Source organism: Vipera berus (assembly GCF_964194415.1).
Source record: "Vipera berus genome assembly, chromosome: 3".
NCBI lineage: Eukaryota > Metazoa > Chordata > Lepidosauria > Squamata > Viperidae > Vipera > Vipera berus.
In genome coordinates, this window is record NC_138204.1 from 65,957,283 (window position 1) to 65,975,798 (window position 18,516).

General features: G+C 38.6%; 1 protein-coding gene across 1 annotated transcript in view; it reads right to left on the reverse strand.

The window, feature by feature from the left end:
• PLPP3 (phospholipid phosphatase 3) overlaps nt 1–17,893 on the reverse strand; it is an 81,355-nt gene extending 63,462 nt beyond the window's left edge. The window contains exon 1 of the mRNA XM_081324631.1: nt 17,501–17,893. Within this exon, the coding sequence (XP_081180757.1) occupies nt 17,501–17,639 (139 nt within the window). The 5' untranslated portion in view covers nt 17,640–17,893. The remainder of the gene's footprint in view (nt 1–17,500) is intronic.
• Nucleotides 17,894–18,516: the final 623 nt, after the last annotated feature.

Here is an 18,516-nt window from a genome sequence, read left to right on the forward strand (position 1 = left end):
CACTCTGATATCCAAATCAGCAAAAAGGTTTTGCCTCAAGGACAAAGCAGAGTCAAAGTGGAAAGCCAGTTTGGTCTAGTGGTTAAGGCACCAGGCTAGAAAGCAGGAGACTGTGAGTTCAAGTCCCACCTTAGCCATGAAAGCTGGCTTGGGTGACTTTGAGCCAGTCACTCCTCTTTAATCCAATCCACATCACAGGGATGTTGTTGTGGGGAAAATAGGAGGAAAGTGTGTTGAATATATTTGTTGCCTTGAATTACTTATAAAAATAATAAAGGGTGAATATAAATAAATGCAGGGACGCGGTGGCTCGGTGGGCTAGGACGCTAAGCTTGTCGATCAGAAGGTCAGCAGTTTGATGGGTCGAATCCCGAGTGCTGCGTAACAGAGTGAGCGCACCTGTTACTCGTCCCAGCTTCTGCCAACCTAGCAGTTTGAAAGCATGTAAAAATGCAAGTAGAAAAATAGGGACCACTACGGTGGGAAGGTAACAGCCTTCTGTGTGCCTTTGGCATCTAGTCATGCCGGCCACATGACCACGGAGACGTCCTCGGACAAGCGCTGGCTCTTTGGCTTTGAAACGGAGATGAGCACCAGCCCCTAGAGTCAGAAACGACTAGCACGCATGTGCAGGGGAACCTTTACCTTTACAAATAAATATTAATAATGTAGAGCAGGCATGGCAAACTTGCGACGTCGCACGATGTATTGCAACCTTTCCCCCATTGTCGGCAATGGGGTGGGTGTGGTTCAGCATGATGCATCTGGCCCACGGGCCGGGAGTTTTACATGCCTGATGTAGAGTACCTATCTGATGGGGGTCAAGTTTATAATTATTTGGATCACTATTGCTCTGTTTTAAGGAAATATCTCTTCCAATGCTGGCATTTATTTCATGGGAGAACAAACAAATGATTTTCCAATTAGATTGCTGCTAAATTGTCTTCTATGGAATGTAAGCCAGACACTTTTGTTTCACATTACTGAGAGACAATGGATGGCATGGAGACAGCTTCCTAATCAAGAAGCAAAGATTGGGAGACATGCTCTTTAATATACATTTTCTCCAGGGGAAAAAAAGTAATAATTTGAAGATGTTCTGGGCAACCAGGCTTTTTTGGCTGCTTCCAATGCTCTGCCACAGCTAGCATTGTAGGAGTATCAGAGGCATATCTTGCACTAGATGAAGTTTTGTATGTCTGTTATGATTCACTCATTGGCACTGGGGGAATTTGACAAAGCCAAATAGCACGGATGAAAATTGGAGTTTCAGAGAAAAAGACTTGATTACACACCGATTGGCAAGAAGTCATTTAACACCATCCCAAACATACCCATAGTTTGTTCACTTTTTAAATTCCAAGCAAAGTCCACTCCAGAGAATTGGCTAAAGCCTATGGTTGCTGGTATACAGTATGCTATGCAAAATAGAAAAAGAAAGGTGTGGGAAATGTTTTTCCAAGGAAGGACAGAGCCAAGCCTTCAGGAAACTTCTTTGTAACTTTAAGCATGTGAGGATGTTTCTTTCTCTTCCCTTAAATGGGCTGTTTCCATCTGACTTTGCCATGGATTTGTGTTTGTGAATAATTCATGCCAAGTTAAAAAAAAAGAGAAAAGATTGACAGTGTTGCAAACCTATTGGAAAGTATTATTTTCTAAAAGCTCACTCACAAACTAATGCAACCTTGAATGACATTACCACAAAGACACAGGCCAAGAAAGGCTCAGCATGAAATAGAAGCAAAATAGAGTTGGAGAGATACAGGCATGCACAAAAGCTTCAATTTCAAGTAATTGCATTTACCCAGCTGTTCATAGATACTCCTACAAAAGGAGGATATACAATAGATAAGACTTAACCCATTTGCAGTCCTAAATGTGACCAGGAACACTGATATGAAAGAGTTCCTTATCATGGACGGGGGTCCAAATCCCTTTTAGACAGATGTGCACAGACATTGGAACAGAATTTGTGTTGAGCAATGCCTTCTTTTAGCCCCACATGTGTGCAAATATCAGGATAAGCCTTTAGAGGATTTAAGAAAAACTGCAGAATGGATGTACAGAATAGATGTACAATATACAGAATGTTTCCTAGCAGATAGTTGCTTAACGATAATAGATGAGAAAAAAAGTGTAGTTATTCCATCATTTTCTTCCTTAACAAATCTATTGGGGGGGAAAATGGACCTTTGGTCATGAATGAGGTTATATGATTTTATTTATATGTGGGTTGTCCTTGCCTTACTAACACAATCAACCCTAAAATTTATGTTGCTAAGTGAAACATTTGTTAAGTGAGTTATGCCCCATTTTATGATCTTTCTTGCCACAGTTGTTAAGTGAATCATTGCAGCTGTTAAGTTAGTAACATTGTTATTAAGTGAATCTGGCTTCCCCGTTGACTTTGCTTGTCAGAAGATCAACAAAACTGATCACATAACCCTGGGACACTGCAATTGTCATAAATACTATCCAGTTGCCAAGCATCTGAATTTCGATCACCTGACCAAAGGGATGTGGCAAATGTCATAAGTGTGAAAAATGGCCATAAGTCACTTTTTTCAGTGCCGTTGTAACTAAGTGAACGGTGTAAGTTGAGGACTACCTGTAAGCCTTACTGCAAAAGTGAAAGTCTATAAAAGTATGTCTAAACTAGAACAGGTACTGCTATCCTGCACAACTGTAAAAATTCCTTATTATTGCTTTCCTTTTACAGTGATTGTAGCATAGGATAAAGAGAGGTTCAATAGCATCCTTTTTACCTGCTGGTCAGATATGTACAATAATGACAATTCCTATCACTCCTGGCTATTAGAGATATATTGTTGGGATAACAGGATTTATAATACAACAGATCTGGAAAGTTGGGTCTAAAAAAGAAAGGGACAAGGAATTGTTCTCCATTCTTCATCCAGCAGCCCCTCCTGCTCTCAAAATCAGCCTCAGCTCCACTCTACGCAGATGAAGAGATGTCATGTTTAGTCATGTCTAACTTGGCCCTTGCTCTCTGGTTTTGGATTTCACAACCCAGCCATTTAATGAGAACATTAGCCTGATGTCTTAGGGGCCTTTCTCCACCTGCTTGAAGGAAACCCAAGTACCAGAAACAAACCAGAACTTGTAAACTTCACAAGATTTCTATAATTAGGCATCAGTTTTCCAGCATCTGAAAAGTGCTGCCACTTTGACAGCACCGTAAAGACCTCAATAAAATAAATGCAAGGAATACGCCCATTCGGTAAAAGCCTTAGGGATCCTAGTATGAAACTCGGCTTCCCACCTGCTTCTGATTCGGTTTTGCCCCAAACTATAAATAGGTTATTTGTATAAATATGCCACTGGCAATACAATCTAAGCCTTTAAAAATGCAAGCAAAGCACCAGGCAGACTACTTATATAATCAAACAGAGAGAGACACAATGGAATTCCAGGAGCAGACAATTACTGCTGATAAATGAGCTACAGTCAAATAATTACATCAAAATGGGAGACAGGCTTGTTGATATCAACTAACCTTGACTAAAAGTGCTGTCATGTGTTCCTTTTCTGAGCAACTGGTGACATCTGAAAAAGGCAATTTTAGAACCCCAGAAAACCTCAGTTTCTTTATTCCTCTGATGAAAATAGAATTCAAGACCCATCTCCCTCTGAAGATAAAGTTTGATAACATTGGTTTATTTCTTTGCCTTATCTGAATAAACAATTCTAGGAGAAGGCTGTGTGTTTGTGATTCATCATTCTCCTTCTGTCTTTAATAACCAACCGACTTAATCTTTGAATGAGATAGTTTTCTTTACCCTAACCAGGGCACAAACATAGTTTAGCAATCAATTTTCCTGTCATGACCTCATGATCTTGCCCCTGTTTCATCCCCCACCACTTGTGGGGCAGCTTAAAGTCATCTTTAACTGTCCCAGCTTTAAAGTAGCCTTCTTCTTCTTCACCTGGCAAATTTTCACTGTGGATTTGATCAATGGTCACCTGCTGGCTGATTCACCATGGCCATCAGCCCAGCTCTTACTGGCCATGTTGAATTGCTGCCGCAACATCTTTTCCATCTGATCACTGGGAATTGCCTTCTGTGGCCACTTTAAACTAGGTCACAGGGGTAGGCAACCTTGGCTCTTTTATGACTCGTGGACTTCAACTCCCAGAATTCCTGAGCCAGCCATGCCTATCCATGAGTCATAAAAGAGCCAAGGTTCCTACCCTGTGACCTAGGCTGCAGGAAACACCAAATCTGATTTTTGTTGCAGCATCCGCCCATATAGATTGTAACTAGTGTTTTCTGTAATGCTTATCAGGTCCTATATGTGTAATTTTTTCAGCAGATTCAACACTGCATAGAAAGCTGATTCAAACCAGCAAAGAAAACGGAGTTCTTCCAGTTGCATATTATCATGTCATTTCTGGGCGCATTATGAGTTTTCTGCTCCTACTATGGACCAGAGACTTCATGTGATTACGTATATTTTTTACTATACTTGTTATATTTTATTATTGCTGACGATTGCAACTATGCCCTGACTTCAATATGCCTGGGACAAGCCCCAGGCAACTGCACGGCTTGTACAATACATCACAGTCACTTTTACTTTCCTTGGTGAGGAGAAGGACTCGATTTTGCTTTGGCAGTAACAATTCTAGATGTCTATTCTGTGCGTCTGTTATTCATGGATGCTCCTAGGTTACTACTTCTGGCTCTTGCTAGCTACAAAATTACCTTGGGTCTTAGTGCCAGGCTCTACTGATCACTGATCCTACCGACCAGTCAACTCCAAGCCCTCTCTGTTACCTGCCAGCTGGGCTAATTCTGAAAAGCAGTTTTTTGTTCTTTAGGAAGCACTTCATTCCTGTTCAAAAATCACTCAAACGACAAACCTGAACTGAGCAGCCATATTGGAAGCACTAACTCCATCAGACAGCAGAACTGACCATCCCTCTTAATGCATGCTACTTCATAGCTGAATGACCCACCATTCTCAGCATCTGAGTAAACCTGGCCTATGCCACCCATCCTTTGTTAAGGAGAAAGACTGGTGGTGATTGTCCTGACGGGAAATAAAACCGGGATTTTTTTTCCTGTTTGTCAACATGGCAAAATAGAAATCAGAAGTAGGGAGGAGGGGTTAAACACAATTTAGGCCTTCCTACTTTTTTGCCACTTAAGGAGTAGTCTAGTATCCTCAGATGAAAGCAGGGTTGTTGCTTAAAATAGTAAACACATATGCATTCTCACTTAGTATCATGATATGGGTTAAGTTATGGTATATATAAGGTATAAGATATAAGGAGAGACAATTCAGCCTTTCTAGTAATGAATAGAGAAGATGAAGAAAGATGAAGGGTCCATGGTGGGCTACAAAGTCAAATGCTTGGTTCAAAGCAGTCTTCCTCTAGACATGTAGAGACTTCACCTTTCAAAATACTTAGAAATGTTGCCGAAAATTCCCAGAAAACAAGGCCAAGAAAGTCCCAGGAAACAGAAAAGGCTACTTCAACTCTGAACAAGGTCATATTTAACAGCTAAGTATTGACTCTGAACAATTTTAGTAAGATGTCTTAGTGGTCTCTAATTAAGATCCTGGGCAATGGGAGGAGATGACTTGCAAGGAAGAAAGAATTTTTCACTGGGAGTCTGTTTGAGGTTGCTTGGGTGAGAAATACAATTAACTGCATTAAAATTACCAGTTTACTTCAAAAGGCTTCTGGGATGGTGTTATTCTTGCCTCAAAACCATGGCAACGGGCCTCTTTTGCTAAGAAGACCTTAGCTTGGTGTTCTTGGCCAGTTGCCATGGAGACAAGGCTTGTACAATGCCTACACTGAGCCTAAGAGTGGGAAAGACAGCTCAGTCAGGTTTCTGTGCAAATTATGTGCCACAGGAACTAACCTCTGCTAACAGCTTTAGCACTGAAAAAGAAAAAAAGAAAAAAAAACTAGCAGGAAAATGCCTCCCCACCTCCCTTGTTCTTTTCCCCACACAGAAGAATTGAAACAGCTGACAAAGATTTCAAAGAGCTGGGACACACATACTTCACGTTCTCTTCGTTTTCTCCCCTTTTTTGAATGTAATGCTTCAGCAAACCCATGAAAAGAAAGGGTGGGCCTGCCTCTATTGCAGAATGGCTACACTCTGAGGAAGCCTACAATGGGAGGGGGGGAAAAAAAGAATTCTTGGAAGGGAATTAATACCCATTTTGAAGATGTTATTTTGTTCCCAATCAAACCTGTGCAGAGTCTAACTTCTTTTTTAAAGAAAAGTTTACTTAAAACAATTGCACTTGAGACCATTTTAAAATAAAAGACACTGGATTTGTGGCTGGATGCAATGCTGCCACCATTTTTCATGAAAAGCAATTGATGGAAGCTGCAGTAGCCTGTTTAGAAGTCAATGCATTAAAAAGTAAAAAGTTATTCAAAGTAGCATTCATAGAATCTTAGCTCTGTGATTAATGAATTAGTACCTGAAGCTGTTACTTCTAACAAAATACTAAAACTACTCAGAGCATTCTCTGAATTCTAGGATTGGGGAAAAGGAGCCACAAATAATCTGGATTGAACAGGGGATCCACCATTACTAGTTTTTCTCCATCTTTTTCTGAAGTTTTTCTTTCCAACTACAGATTCTACTTTCAGACATAACCTTATCACCAACCTGTTACAAACAAGTGCAGAGACAAACAATTTACTGATTTCTAAACGGCAGTAAATGCCACAACACTGTAAGAATACACAAGGCAGCAGGTTTTCTTTAGCAGGTTGGGTCAATGGGGCAAATACAACACATATCATCAGTACAATATAATACTCAGTAAGGAATTATCTGCCTTTCTTAAGGTTTGATTGATAAAGAGAAGACTGGGTTATCTGCCTTAATTTCTTGATCCCATTTTCCCCCAGAGTATAACAGCCACTAATCTAAATCTGGAATAAAAGCTATGTAATACTGTACTTATCAATATGGTTGTGGATCACAGGGAGGATCAAAATGTTTTAAACGGGAAAAACCTGAACTTTCTCTATACTGGATAGGAATCTAAAAGAAGCACCTATTGGCACACTACATGGAAGAAGATCTTCAGAGCTTGAAAAGACCTGTTTCCTTCTCTAGAGGAAGCCCCTATAGTAGATCACTTGGTAATGAATTAATTCCTTGCTTGGCATATCTAAGCAGAATGTCTGATGGCACTTAAATGCAGCTTTCCCCAAAGTGCTATCTTCATTTGTGTATAGCTGCAAGTGTCATCCAACAGGAATTTAGACCCTAATAATTGACATCCTAATCCTAGGGGGAAAAAAAAGTAAATCTAGATTTGGGATGCTGAAACCATCATCTAAAAAAATCCAAAAAATAGTCCTTGGTGTATTGGAACTTCTAATGTCATGACACTTATGATCGATTTTGCAGATGTTACATTTTAACAGCTTGATGCCTATGGGTACTGATTATAGGAAGGGCAAAATAGGACCTGACCTAGTCCACTGGTCACCGAGTAAGCCCTCTTACTAAGCAAATTGAGTTGGAAACAGCAAAATCAAGGAAAAGGCTAGAAAGAATAGAGCCTTAAGTGAAGGCTGATATAGTTATTTTGTCCTGTTTTCACATTTAAATTTAATAGTCAACAAATACTGCGCTTTTTAAGAACATACTAGACATTTGATGAGGCTTGATGGTGTTCAGCTAAATCTGCCTTGAATTGGTGATGTTGACTTGACCACAGGTGTGCAAACTGCCACCCCAAACCATACAAACTTGGCTGAACACTCCATTTGTCCTCTGCCTGCCTTTCTCAAAGTGATGACAACCCCTAATAATTTCACAAGCTACTTTTATTGATTAGAGACATTACACTTGTAGCTAGCTATACCAACCACCAATCCAGCAAAACCTCTACTTTCCCAATATTTTATGGCAGCTGTCAAAACATAAGCTGCACATACAGAAGTCTTATTCACGGACTTCTGATCTCTCCTGTTATGTACTGCCTTTGATATGTGTAGGATCCACTTATAATAATTCTGATGGATAATACCTGGGAAGAGAGGGTCATATTCTCCTGAGTAAATTACTTTATAACCTTCCTTTTATATTTCTATTTTGGTGGGAGAGCATTTTGTATCTTTAACATTTCACTTTTACCAACTGCTACCACCTTAAGTCTACAAAGTAGATATTTTATAGATGTATATAATAAACAAACGGATAATAACTATTTTATCCTGGCCTTGGATTCCCATTGTTTTTCACTGATTATTCTTTCAATTTTTTTTATGGAAAGCAGAAAACAACAACAAAATTGGCCAATCCCCACAAAGTAGATTAGTTTAATTAATATCTGAGATTAGCTTCAAACCCAGACATTTCTACAAATAGGAAGTAGGCTCCAAACCTATAGATAATAACGTTCTTCTGGATAAGGAGGTAGAACCTATCAACTTTTAGTATTTGTCTAGTACTAGAATAGTATTAAGCATTAGAGCAATTGATTCTCTTTCCATGAAATATATTCTGTATGTATGAGTGTTATTGTACACCACGAGATAAGCAGCATATAAATTTCAAAGAAATAAATATATTTAATAAATTTTCCTGGATGCTCATTACATATACATGACTCTGGAAAACTGATAATGAAAAACAAAAACAGGATAAATTTGCTTATATTTTTTTAAAAAATCAAAAGAATAAAAAAGTTGCCAAGAACTTTAATAACATCCATGAAATGGGCTCACTCCTACTGCTAGGGCCTCATGCTAGATAGCAAACCCAAGTATTTAATACCATTCCTGCATGGTGGGAAATACTTTCTGGCAAATTATTTTCGTATGTTGACAATCGTGTTGACTTGGTAAATGGCTCAAGATTGAAAACTAGTAATTTTATAGACTGTTTAGTCAGATCGACCAGGTTTAAACCTTGCTATATTGTATATTTATATACAATGGTATCAGCTGTCTCTTTAGTTCTGCTTCTAGTCTTTAGAAGAGAAACTTCAATAATACCTAGCCTGCAGAAATTCTATCAGAGCTAGTTATGGAATTAGTATTTCAAATCAGGCATTTACATACCATATATTATGATTTTGTATCTTAGATGGAACTTGGAAAATTGGACCACATGCATTTGGGACTAGCTACAGATTTTACCCGCAATGCATTATTCGGTGAAAACTTGTGTAGAAGGAGCAGGAAAAAAATGATGAACAACTTTAGGCAATACTAGTTGGGAATTATGTAATCTGCAATCTTAACAAATCTGAGTAGCATTTCAAACCTAATGGATTAGGAATAAAGCATGCTGTTGATTTCCCAACAGCTTTGATCATATGTAATACAAAATAATCTCTTATTGAAAATGTGTTTAATAATAGAGATAGAAGTGATCCTTTGCTCCTGGATTGAAAAAAAATCATTTGTTTCCCATTAACTGAGCTTTATAGTAGTGAATAAGCTAGACAACCTTTCTCTCAATTGAATGAAACTCAATTCCAGAATAAAATTCTTAAAACTGCAACCTTCATTGTTTTGGGTACTGCAAAGTAATACTTCTAGACTTTGCTTATCTTTTTAAAATATCCTTTACCCTGGAAAAATCTCTCAGATAGAATAAGTGTCTTTTTTATTTTTAGCACTATTGTGCTTGAATTCCACTTCAAAAACGGTTCACAGGATCCACCTACTTGGATCAACTTTACAGAGTATAAGGAGGTAACAAAGGCATTATCAGCTCATCAGCTCCTGCTTGGTCTTAAGTAACTGATTAATGCAATAGAAAGATCCTCAGTAGCTGAATATAGGCATCAGTTGCAACATAAACATAAAAACTTGTTCTGATCTGCCAATCCATAGTATCCTCCAGAGAGAAACAAGTTTTAATGCTTTTTTGCCAGCAGATGCAGAACATTTTTAAACACTTCATGGATCAGAGTTATAAAAGGCACAAAGGAGATCTTCAACTGATACTGATTGGACCTAAGATCATCTCTTTCCATTTGTCCTGCAAATTAGAGTTGGTAGAAGCTGAAACTGAGCAATTGCAAGATAATGTTGTTGCTGATTGCCTGGAGGTACAGAGCATGGCAACTGGGGAGACTAGAAGTTATTCATTCCTGCTCCAGGGCCATTTTTCATATCTACGGTAATTTAATACAGGTACAGGATTTTAAGAAGGATACTGTACTGAAACTACAAACGTCAACCATTAGCTGGATCACACTTCCTAAATAACTTCTAAATAGGATCTAAATATGATGAATGTACATTCTCACAAAAATGCTAAGTAAACAGATAAAATGCACAGTCTTTTTAATGGTTAATCCTGGCAGGAAACACAGCATTCAGAAATAAAGGCTGCATACTTTGTAGGCAACAAAAATGAGATAAATATCCTTGCCTGACAGTTTATTGATATCTTTGATCCCAATTACTTTTGTTTTGCTTCAATTCATCTTTATTGATTAAATATGCAATCTCCTCCCCCCCCCTTTTAGGAGTAAGTCCCACTGAATTCAGTGCCAATTGCTCCAATGTAGAAGATATTTAACTCTAGTGTTAATTACTATTCTTCCACCTGTATGCTAAGCAGTGAGAATATGAAAAAAATCATAATGATTTACACTGAGTGAAGGGAGAATTGATACATACTAATTAAATATATTTCTTTTTGGCATCCAATTAAGACAATTATTTACCATTTTTCCTCCTGTTACTTGGTACACTAGGCAAACTACTATTCCAATACAGGATGTGTTTTTATGTACAGATTTGTTTCATATTTTTAAAGAACAAAAAATGGAGTATTCAGGTGGTTTCCTAATGCCCAGAAACCTACTGCTGTACAGTAAAAATAAAATAAACCAGTTTCCATTTCCAGTGTGTTGGCATGACAATGACAGGTACTTCACTAGAAGCTACATAAGTCCAGGGATTTATATAAGAAGGGATTTCAAAAATGCATTTTAGTATCTTGATACTACAACATCTATTATCATAAAACTAGAATGTGTTCTAGAGAAAGGAATAAAAAGCATCATAACACTGTTCAAAGTATTTTATGATTCCTACCTCATTTCCCTTCACATTATTATTCTATCTGGAGACTGGAGAAATCAGGCTGAGAAATAACAATTTGTCCAAGACCACTCCATCTGTAACTCAGTTGTAATGTCAATAAACCTCTTCACTGTCCACAGAATCTAAGCTAATATATGTGTTCTCTTTATGAATGTTTTTGAGACCCAGTTTGGTCTAGTCCAGGGGGTAGGCAACCTCGGGTCTTTTATGACTCATGGACTTCAACTCCTAGAATTCCTGAGAGCCAACTCAGGAATTCTGGGAGTTGAAGTCCATGAGTCATAAAAGAGCCGAGGTTGTCTACCCCTGGTCTAGTCTAATGATAAGGCACCAGGCTAGAAAGCATGGATGACTTCAAGTTCTGCCTTAGCTATGAAACCAGCTGGGCAAGTATGAGTCAGTCATTGGCTGGTAGCCCAACCCAGTTCACAGGGTTGTTGTTGTTGTGGGGAAAACAGGTAGAGGAAGGGGTGTTGGATATGTTCACTGCCTTGAATTACTTGTAATAATAATAAAAGCAGAATAGAAATAAAATGAAACAAATAAACAGAACTCTTTTAAAGTAAGCTTTCTTCTCCAACAAGCTACAGTTTCCTCGTTTTGAAAACGATGTTAAACTATCATTGGATTAAAATCCCACAGGAATATGGTTGAAGGTTCATCTAAGATATACCCAACAGAGGAAAGAAAAAAACTTTGGCCAATATCTCAGCAAAACACTAATTTGTACTTAACCTGTTGGTAAATTTGTACACCCTTAGCACAATAAGTTCTACTGAAATCCTAATGAGTATAATTGCATTGTTAATTACAGAAACATTTTTTGGGCATAGAATAGATATCTGAAATGAATTTTAAATTAGACAATTATTAACTTTCATTCGAACATTTACACTTACATCCTTACAAAAAGTGATTTGAAAATCAGCAACTGGCAGTAATTGGACTGACAATCTGAATCTACATATTCTGTACAAGAAAAGGAAAGTCAATAACAATAAAACCACCTGTTTCCTTGTCATCATGGAATGAAAATGTTGGCCCATAGCCAAGCAAAGGACAGCCCGTGGATATGTGGGAAGATACACAGAAGCCCACTTTTAAGTGTCCTTAATTGAATGTGCACAGGAAAAGGTCATTCACTTGCTCTTCCTACATTTACAGAGATCATAGATGATGTAAATTCAACTGATCCTTAATAATTCAATAATCATATCGTCCCTTTATCAAGAAGCTAGTTCATGCTCAGGTCAGCTCACAAATCTTAAGATCATTCATATTTACCTTGAAAGAAGCCTTACTGCTTCCAAGGGTACATGAATAGCACTGTGTCATAATACTCTGAAGTGGTTATTTAATGGAATTAAGTAGGTCCCGCTAAAATCAATGGGATTTATTTCTTACAGTAGTAGACATGGCTAACATTGAGCTGTGGCTTTTCATTCCAAGTTTCAACATGCTAAATGACACTAAATAGAAAGGCCTTCTGGAACACAAAGGCTTTTTGTTAATTATGTTATGTCACTGATCCTATGATCATGTATTTAGCCAGTCATTACCAGAATCACCAAACAGTATGGTCTAGTGATTGAGGCACCAGGTTAGTAACCAGGAGACTTTGTGTTCTAGTCCCATATTAAGCACGAAAGCTGGCTAGGTGGCTTTGGGCTAGTCACTCACACTTAGTCCATCTTATCTCACAGGGTTGCTGTAATGGGGAAATTAGCTGGAGGAAGCAGCATTAGATATGTTTGCTATCTTGTGTTACTTATAAAACTTAAAAAAAAACCAGAATAATCTTATCCATGTCTATTTACAAGCCCCAATATATTTAATGGAGCATCTAAGTGTTTGATGGCTGGTAATCATAAGGATCTTCAAGAATTAAAATGGACTTTTTACTACATTTATAAACCAACCTCATGAATATTTATGCAGAAGTAAAATAATAATTTGTTCAATGAGAACTACTCCCCTTAAGTGAATTTAGGATCACATTTTCTACAATATAAATGTTCTAAATGCTGATAAAAGCAAAACACCTATCAGGGAATTTATTTTTCAGTTTAGAAAAGCTGATTAATGTATAGTATTTGTATGTTTCTACTTTAAAAAAATATTATTTGTGCATTCCTATGAGTTTATTTCTTCCTTGAGGTCCATATTTGCAGGGGATAACAAAAAAAGGAGGAGGTGGAATCTATTATCTTTGCCTAATATATTAGTGCCTAGTAATAGGAACCAGATGAACAGAAGTCTTCAGAAATTAGACCAAACTGTCAGAGTGAAGAAAAATATGCTCAAAGCAGAAACCATTTGTGTTATGAATTTGGTTATTAAGGTGACATGCTATTGTACTGTATTTTTATGTGACAGCTGATAGTTGCAATATGGAGGAATAAGTAAAGCATTTTTAATGTTACCATAACATCACAATAAAAATTGTAATTGCTACACTTTTCAATAGCTAAGCCATTTTTTAAAGAAGTACCTTAGGGAATATGCAAATGTTACTAGAGTATCTAGCTGGAGGCTTCATTAGAGAACACAGTGGCAGATAATTACTGCTCTTAAACAAGTGTTGATTTATTGGCCAAAGAGCTCCCACTACAAGTGCCTTTTCTAAAGCAGAGAAGCTGTACTGTACTCTGTGCTTAAAATGACAGCGTAACTTCATTCATAAGGAAACTATCAGGAATTCAATGGGAATTACTCCTAGGAAGGACTGAAATAAATCACAAGTGGCTGGGTCCATATATGTTAATTAGACTACAGTTTACAATCCATAACAGCTGGGTTCCTAGAACATGCCAAGGAAAAGTTAAATAAACCACATTATGGCTTAGTTTGATGTATGAACCATGTCAGTGTGATGAAGGAAGTATGAGGGGAGAAAACTATGATTAAATGGCTAGAGTGAAAGCTCAGTTTCACAGACCCACATGTAATGGCTCCAATGAACCAAAATGTGTGTCCAGACATCCTAGTAAAATAACAGAGAAATCCACTGGATCCAAAGAACAGGGCAGCTACATCTAGCTTAATTTTATGACAAATCTGTATAATGACTTAACTGCTCAAATGACATAAATCACCCTGACGACATATTTTTCTATTTAACATACTTCCAGGAGTACGTTAAAAGTAAGGGTTTTCAGAAATATAAGTGCATGTTTACCTGCTTAGCAATCTAATAGTGTGCAAAACATTAAAGGATTGCATCTAATGCTAACTTGGTGAAAAGTGTACAGAATAGTGAGTTGAGCAATCATTTGTAGAAGGATTTCTCCATATCACATTACTGAATAATAATAGGGTGCCCAAACCCAATTTATCTGGAGAGAATCAGCCTCTAATCTCCCTGGGTTGGAAGAATGAAATAGCAGAATGACATAAGAAAACACTGCCCATAAAGCATCTGTGCCATATTAAATGCTACTCTAGATTTGTTTCATTATAAAACATTTTATAAAATTATAAAGTTACATAAAGTGCCTTTCATGAAATATAAAGGGTAGCATCATGAATCTGTGACTTTTTCCAGGAATGTAACCCACTGACAGGAAATTTTGTAATCCAGTAGCCAAAATCAATTTGCTTCCTCTGTATCAATAGCGGAGTACTGTGGAAGTTGTAATCCCAAAATATATGCCTATTTTAGGTTTAAAAAACAGGATGAGACCTTTAACAGCACCTTATTCAACAGGCCACAACAGTGCCCTTAGTCTTCATTTACATATATGTTCTTTTTCTTGTTTGCATTAGCCTTCATAGATTATTATGCATAAGGCAGATGAGGGGAAAACAATGATTTGTTTAACTTTAAAGAGACTAAGGAATTCACATGTATAAACATACTATTAAGTAAACTTTTGCTTCAAAATGTCATCATTTTTGTATGTCAGAAGTCTAAGGGTATCTGTATTTTTTGAAGTTAATGAGAAAATAATATATAATCATTTGCATATAAAAATCATTTGAATAAAAAAGGCATTTATGTTCAGAATCCCTTATAATTACTTGAGTGATGCAGGAGCAGATGGCCACTGATTTGCTGACCACAGAATTAACTTTGCATTTAAGAATATAAACACCAATCATGAAGACTGTTAGAGACATTAATTCTTGCTTAATGTGGATTGTAATATACTTAACAATATGATATATTATCCTATTTGCACAGAATAAGGCCACATTCGTGCCAGTTTTATTTAATTGCAATACTTTGAGTGATATCATATCAATGTTACATTTCCAATGGATCATTTTCATTTGTTCCCCAAAAGTTTGGTGGGCTGGCCTTTCAAATCCCAGAACTTCCAATCACAATGACTAGGAATTTTAGAATCATAAGTCTTATCCCTTTTAAAAGTGTCAAGTCATAGGATACCAAAGTATTCTCCAATTAAAATTTAATTGTTCAAACCAACCATCTGATATGTATACATTATTATAAATCCATCAGACTGTGTAAGCTGGACAGCTGCAACTACAGAGGGCAACAAAGCCAGATTCTTACTTAGAATAAATGACTAAATTTCCTGTGGCTAATACACTTATATGATCTTTTCAACAAAAAAGTATAAGCAAATCATATAATTGATCATAGCATACATTTCCTTTTTTCCTATCCCTTTCCCTTTTTAACTTTTTTCTTTGTTTTGTATTTTATATCTTTTTGAAATTTAATAAAGTTTTTGGGAAAAGAGGCAAGATTAGTTGCTGCTCCTTGGTAAGTGGATAAATTTAGAAATGACCTTAATATAATCCCATTTCAGTACAGATTTATTTTACTAGCTGTAAAATCCCTTCCACCCGCGCACCCCAAAATGAAGAAGAAATCACCCATACATCTTATATATTGGAAATGGAGAAGATGGAGGAGTTTGAAAGGAACAACCTTTTACATCGTTATCATAAAAATTTGGACAGCATTCTTGCTCTTTTCCCCACTGGGTTATTTGAACAAATGCCTTGGTACTACTGTCATACAGCATTCATGATGATATGTTCAATTTCTTTGCAGCATCAGCAGGATATCCTATCTTTTTAGTAAAGAAGTTAGATGCACCTTTCAATAGTGTGCAGTGTTAATGATGAGGATCAATGTTTACCAGGGACAGACAGAACTTCTAAACATCCCTTAATATCTGCTTATGTACTGAGCAAGTCTCATCCTCTCCCTTACATTTATGTGCATTTACCACTTTGCCTGTCATTCATGAAAACTGAAGCTACCACATATAAAGCATAATGAGTCCTACTATGATTATCCAATATGTTGTATGGGAGGGTCCCTGTGTCCTGTTAAAAGCTACTGAGTAGTATGAAGTTCTAAAGGTGTAACTCTTAGGTGCACAAAGGCAGGCTTTCTATCAGATTATGGCATGACACACAGTTGCTTAAAGCAGTGGAGCTTTGCAGGGGGGAGGGGATTATTTACTGTTAGCCCCTTCCCACATGTTGCAGAAGACAACACTTATTTAAAAGGAATGCTGCTGACTTCAAAGTTCTCAATTCCCTCAGAAGTCCACAAAACAAACTTTCAAGCTCACCAATTACTATGGCTTTGTTGCATCGCCATTCGGTGTGGACTTATAATGGTGTGTGTATATATACCCCCCCCAACCCCTTTAACAACTTTTTCCGAGTTTGTTCCAGCGGCTGCAAATAGGATCCTTCCTTGAGATTAAAACAAACACACACACACACTTCAGACCTGGAACACACGAAAAGCAGCCCCTCTCGCCCCAGAAAACTTCAGAAACTCAAATCAAGAGCAACCAAATGAATTTAGCCCACAGAAACGGCGCCTCATTTGCTTGGTTGCCTTTAAGGTTGCGAGTCGGGAAGTGATGCTTTGTTTACACGAGGCTCAGCTCAATGGCAGGACATCCATTTTTATTTCGAGTCGATCTCGAAGCTAGGTGCTTTCCTACGTTAAAATCAAGCCCATTAAGGGGGAGGGGCAAAGAGGGGACTTGTGCCTCAAATCGAAGAAGGGCTTTTGCCAATAATTTACACAGTCACCTAAGGCAAGACAATGGAGAGTTTGAGATTTCTCCCCCCCCCCCGCGGAGCCGCTCCTAGGGTCAACGAGAACAGGGTGCAAACAAGCCTCAAACAACGATATTCTTGCAGAAAATCAGCGCGAGAAAGTTCAGCCATCAAGTCTGCAGAAAAAAGGGGTGGGGGAAAAGTTTGCAAAAAAAAAAAAGGCAGGACGACTGAAGAGTGAGAACAGGAGAAATGGTTAGTATTCACAAGGAGGTTGTGGAAGGAGGAGAAAAGTTTGTGGAAAAGAACCGACGTTGTAAGTTTGGGATTGGTGTTTTTTTTTTCCTTTTCTTTGAAAGATATCCGGGGGAAAACAAAAGAGAATTAAATCAGAAGAAAGGATCTGCTCGGTTTCAAATCTCACCCATGAAGAGGCAGAAGAGGTCGAGGCAAACCAACAAAGCTTTCTTGCTGGAGCTTTTGGTCGGATTGTTATTCAAGGCAGTGCTGCCCCCGTTCTTGCTTTCCGGAACGATCGCCTTGTCGTACTTGTAATTCTGCATGTTTTGGTGGGCGGGGGGGGGGGGGAGACCGAAATCACCTTTCCAAGCAACGACGTCTTCGGGCGAGCTGATGGAGACGGGAGGCAAGAGGGCAAAAGCAAAAAAAGAAAATAGCAGAAAAATCCAGGCGTTAGAAACGATGCTGCTGGCTGGCTGGTTTTTTTTGCGTCCGGATCTTCGGGTGCTGGAGGTGGAAGAGGAAGAGGCGAGAGGGTCGCAAGCTTTGTTTGGGTCGACTTGCCGCTTAGAATTAAGTTTCCAGACCGCAGGAAGTCGATCTTTATGAAGTCCTGATGAGGACTAATGAAAACTCCTTGGAAAGGATGAGTCTCCAAAAGTTGGGAAGGGAAAAAAAAAAGTTTTGCACACACAGCCTGTTCCGTGATCCGGCTATTCCCGACCGGAGGCGACCAGGGCTCGGTTTACTACCTCAGCCCTTCTCAGCCAGGAGGCTGGTTTGCTACTGAATGGAGCTGGGGGGCCGGGCAGAGAGAGAGAAGGGCGAGCGTCCAGGAGGACCTCGCCCGCAAGCCGAGCTCAACCTCCCCAAAATATGCCGAAGCTGCGCTTGCCGCTGCTAGCGCCGCCACCGGTACTGTGGGATCGAGCTGGTTGTATCGCTACTTTTATTCCGTCAGGTCCTTTTCCACTGTGCGCTCTCCAAGTACAACCCCCTTCCTTAAACGGGCAGATATGATAATTAACTACTACGCGGTCGTTTCCCCCCCCTCCTCCCCTCCCCGTCCCGTCCCGTCCCCACCCGAAGCGGGGCGAAGAGGCGAAAACGACCCAGAAAACCGGCGTGCGAGTGCCCCCAGCGGCGAGTCGGAAAGTAACCAGGCCGGTTTAAGGCGGACTGTTTACCCGCAACCCGCCT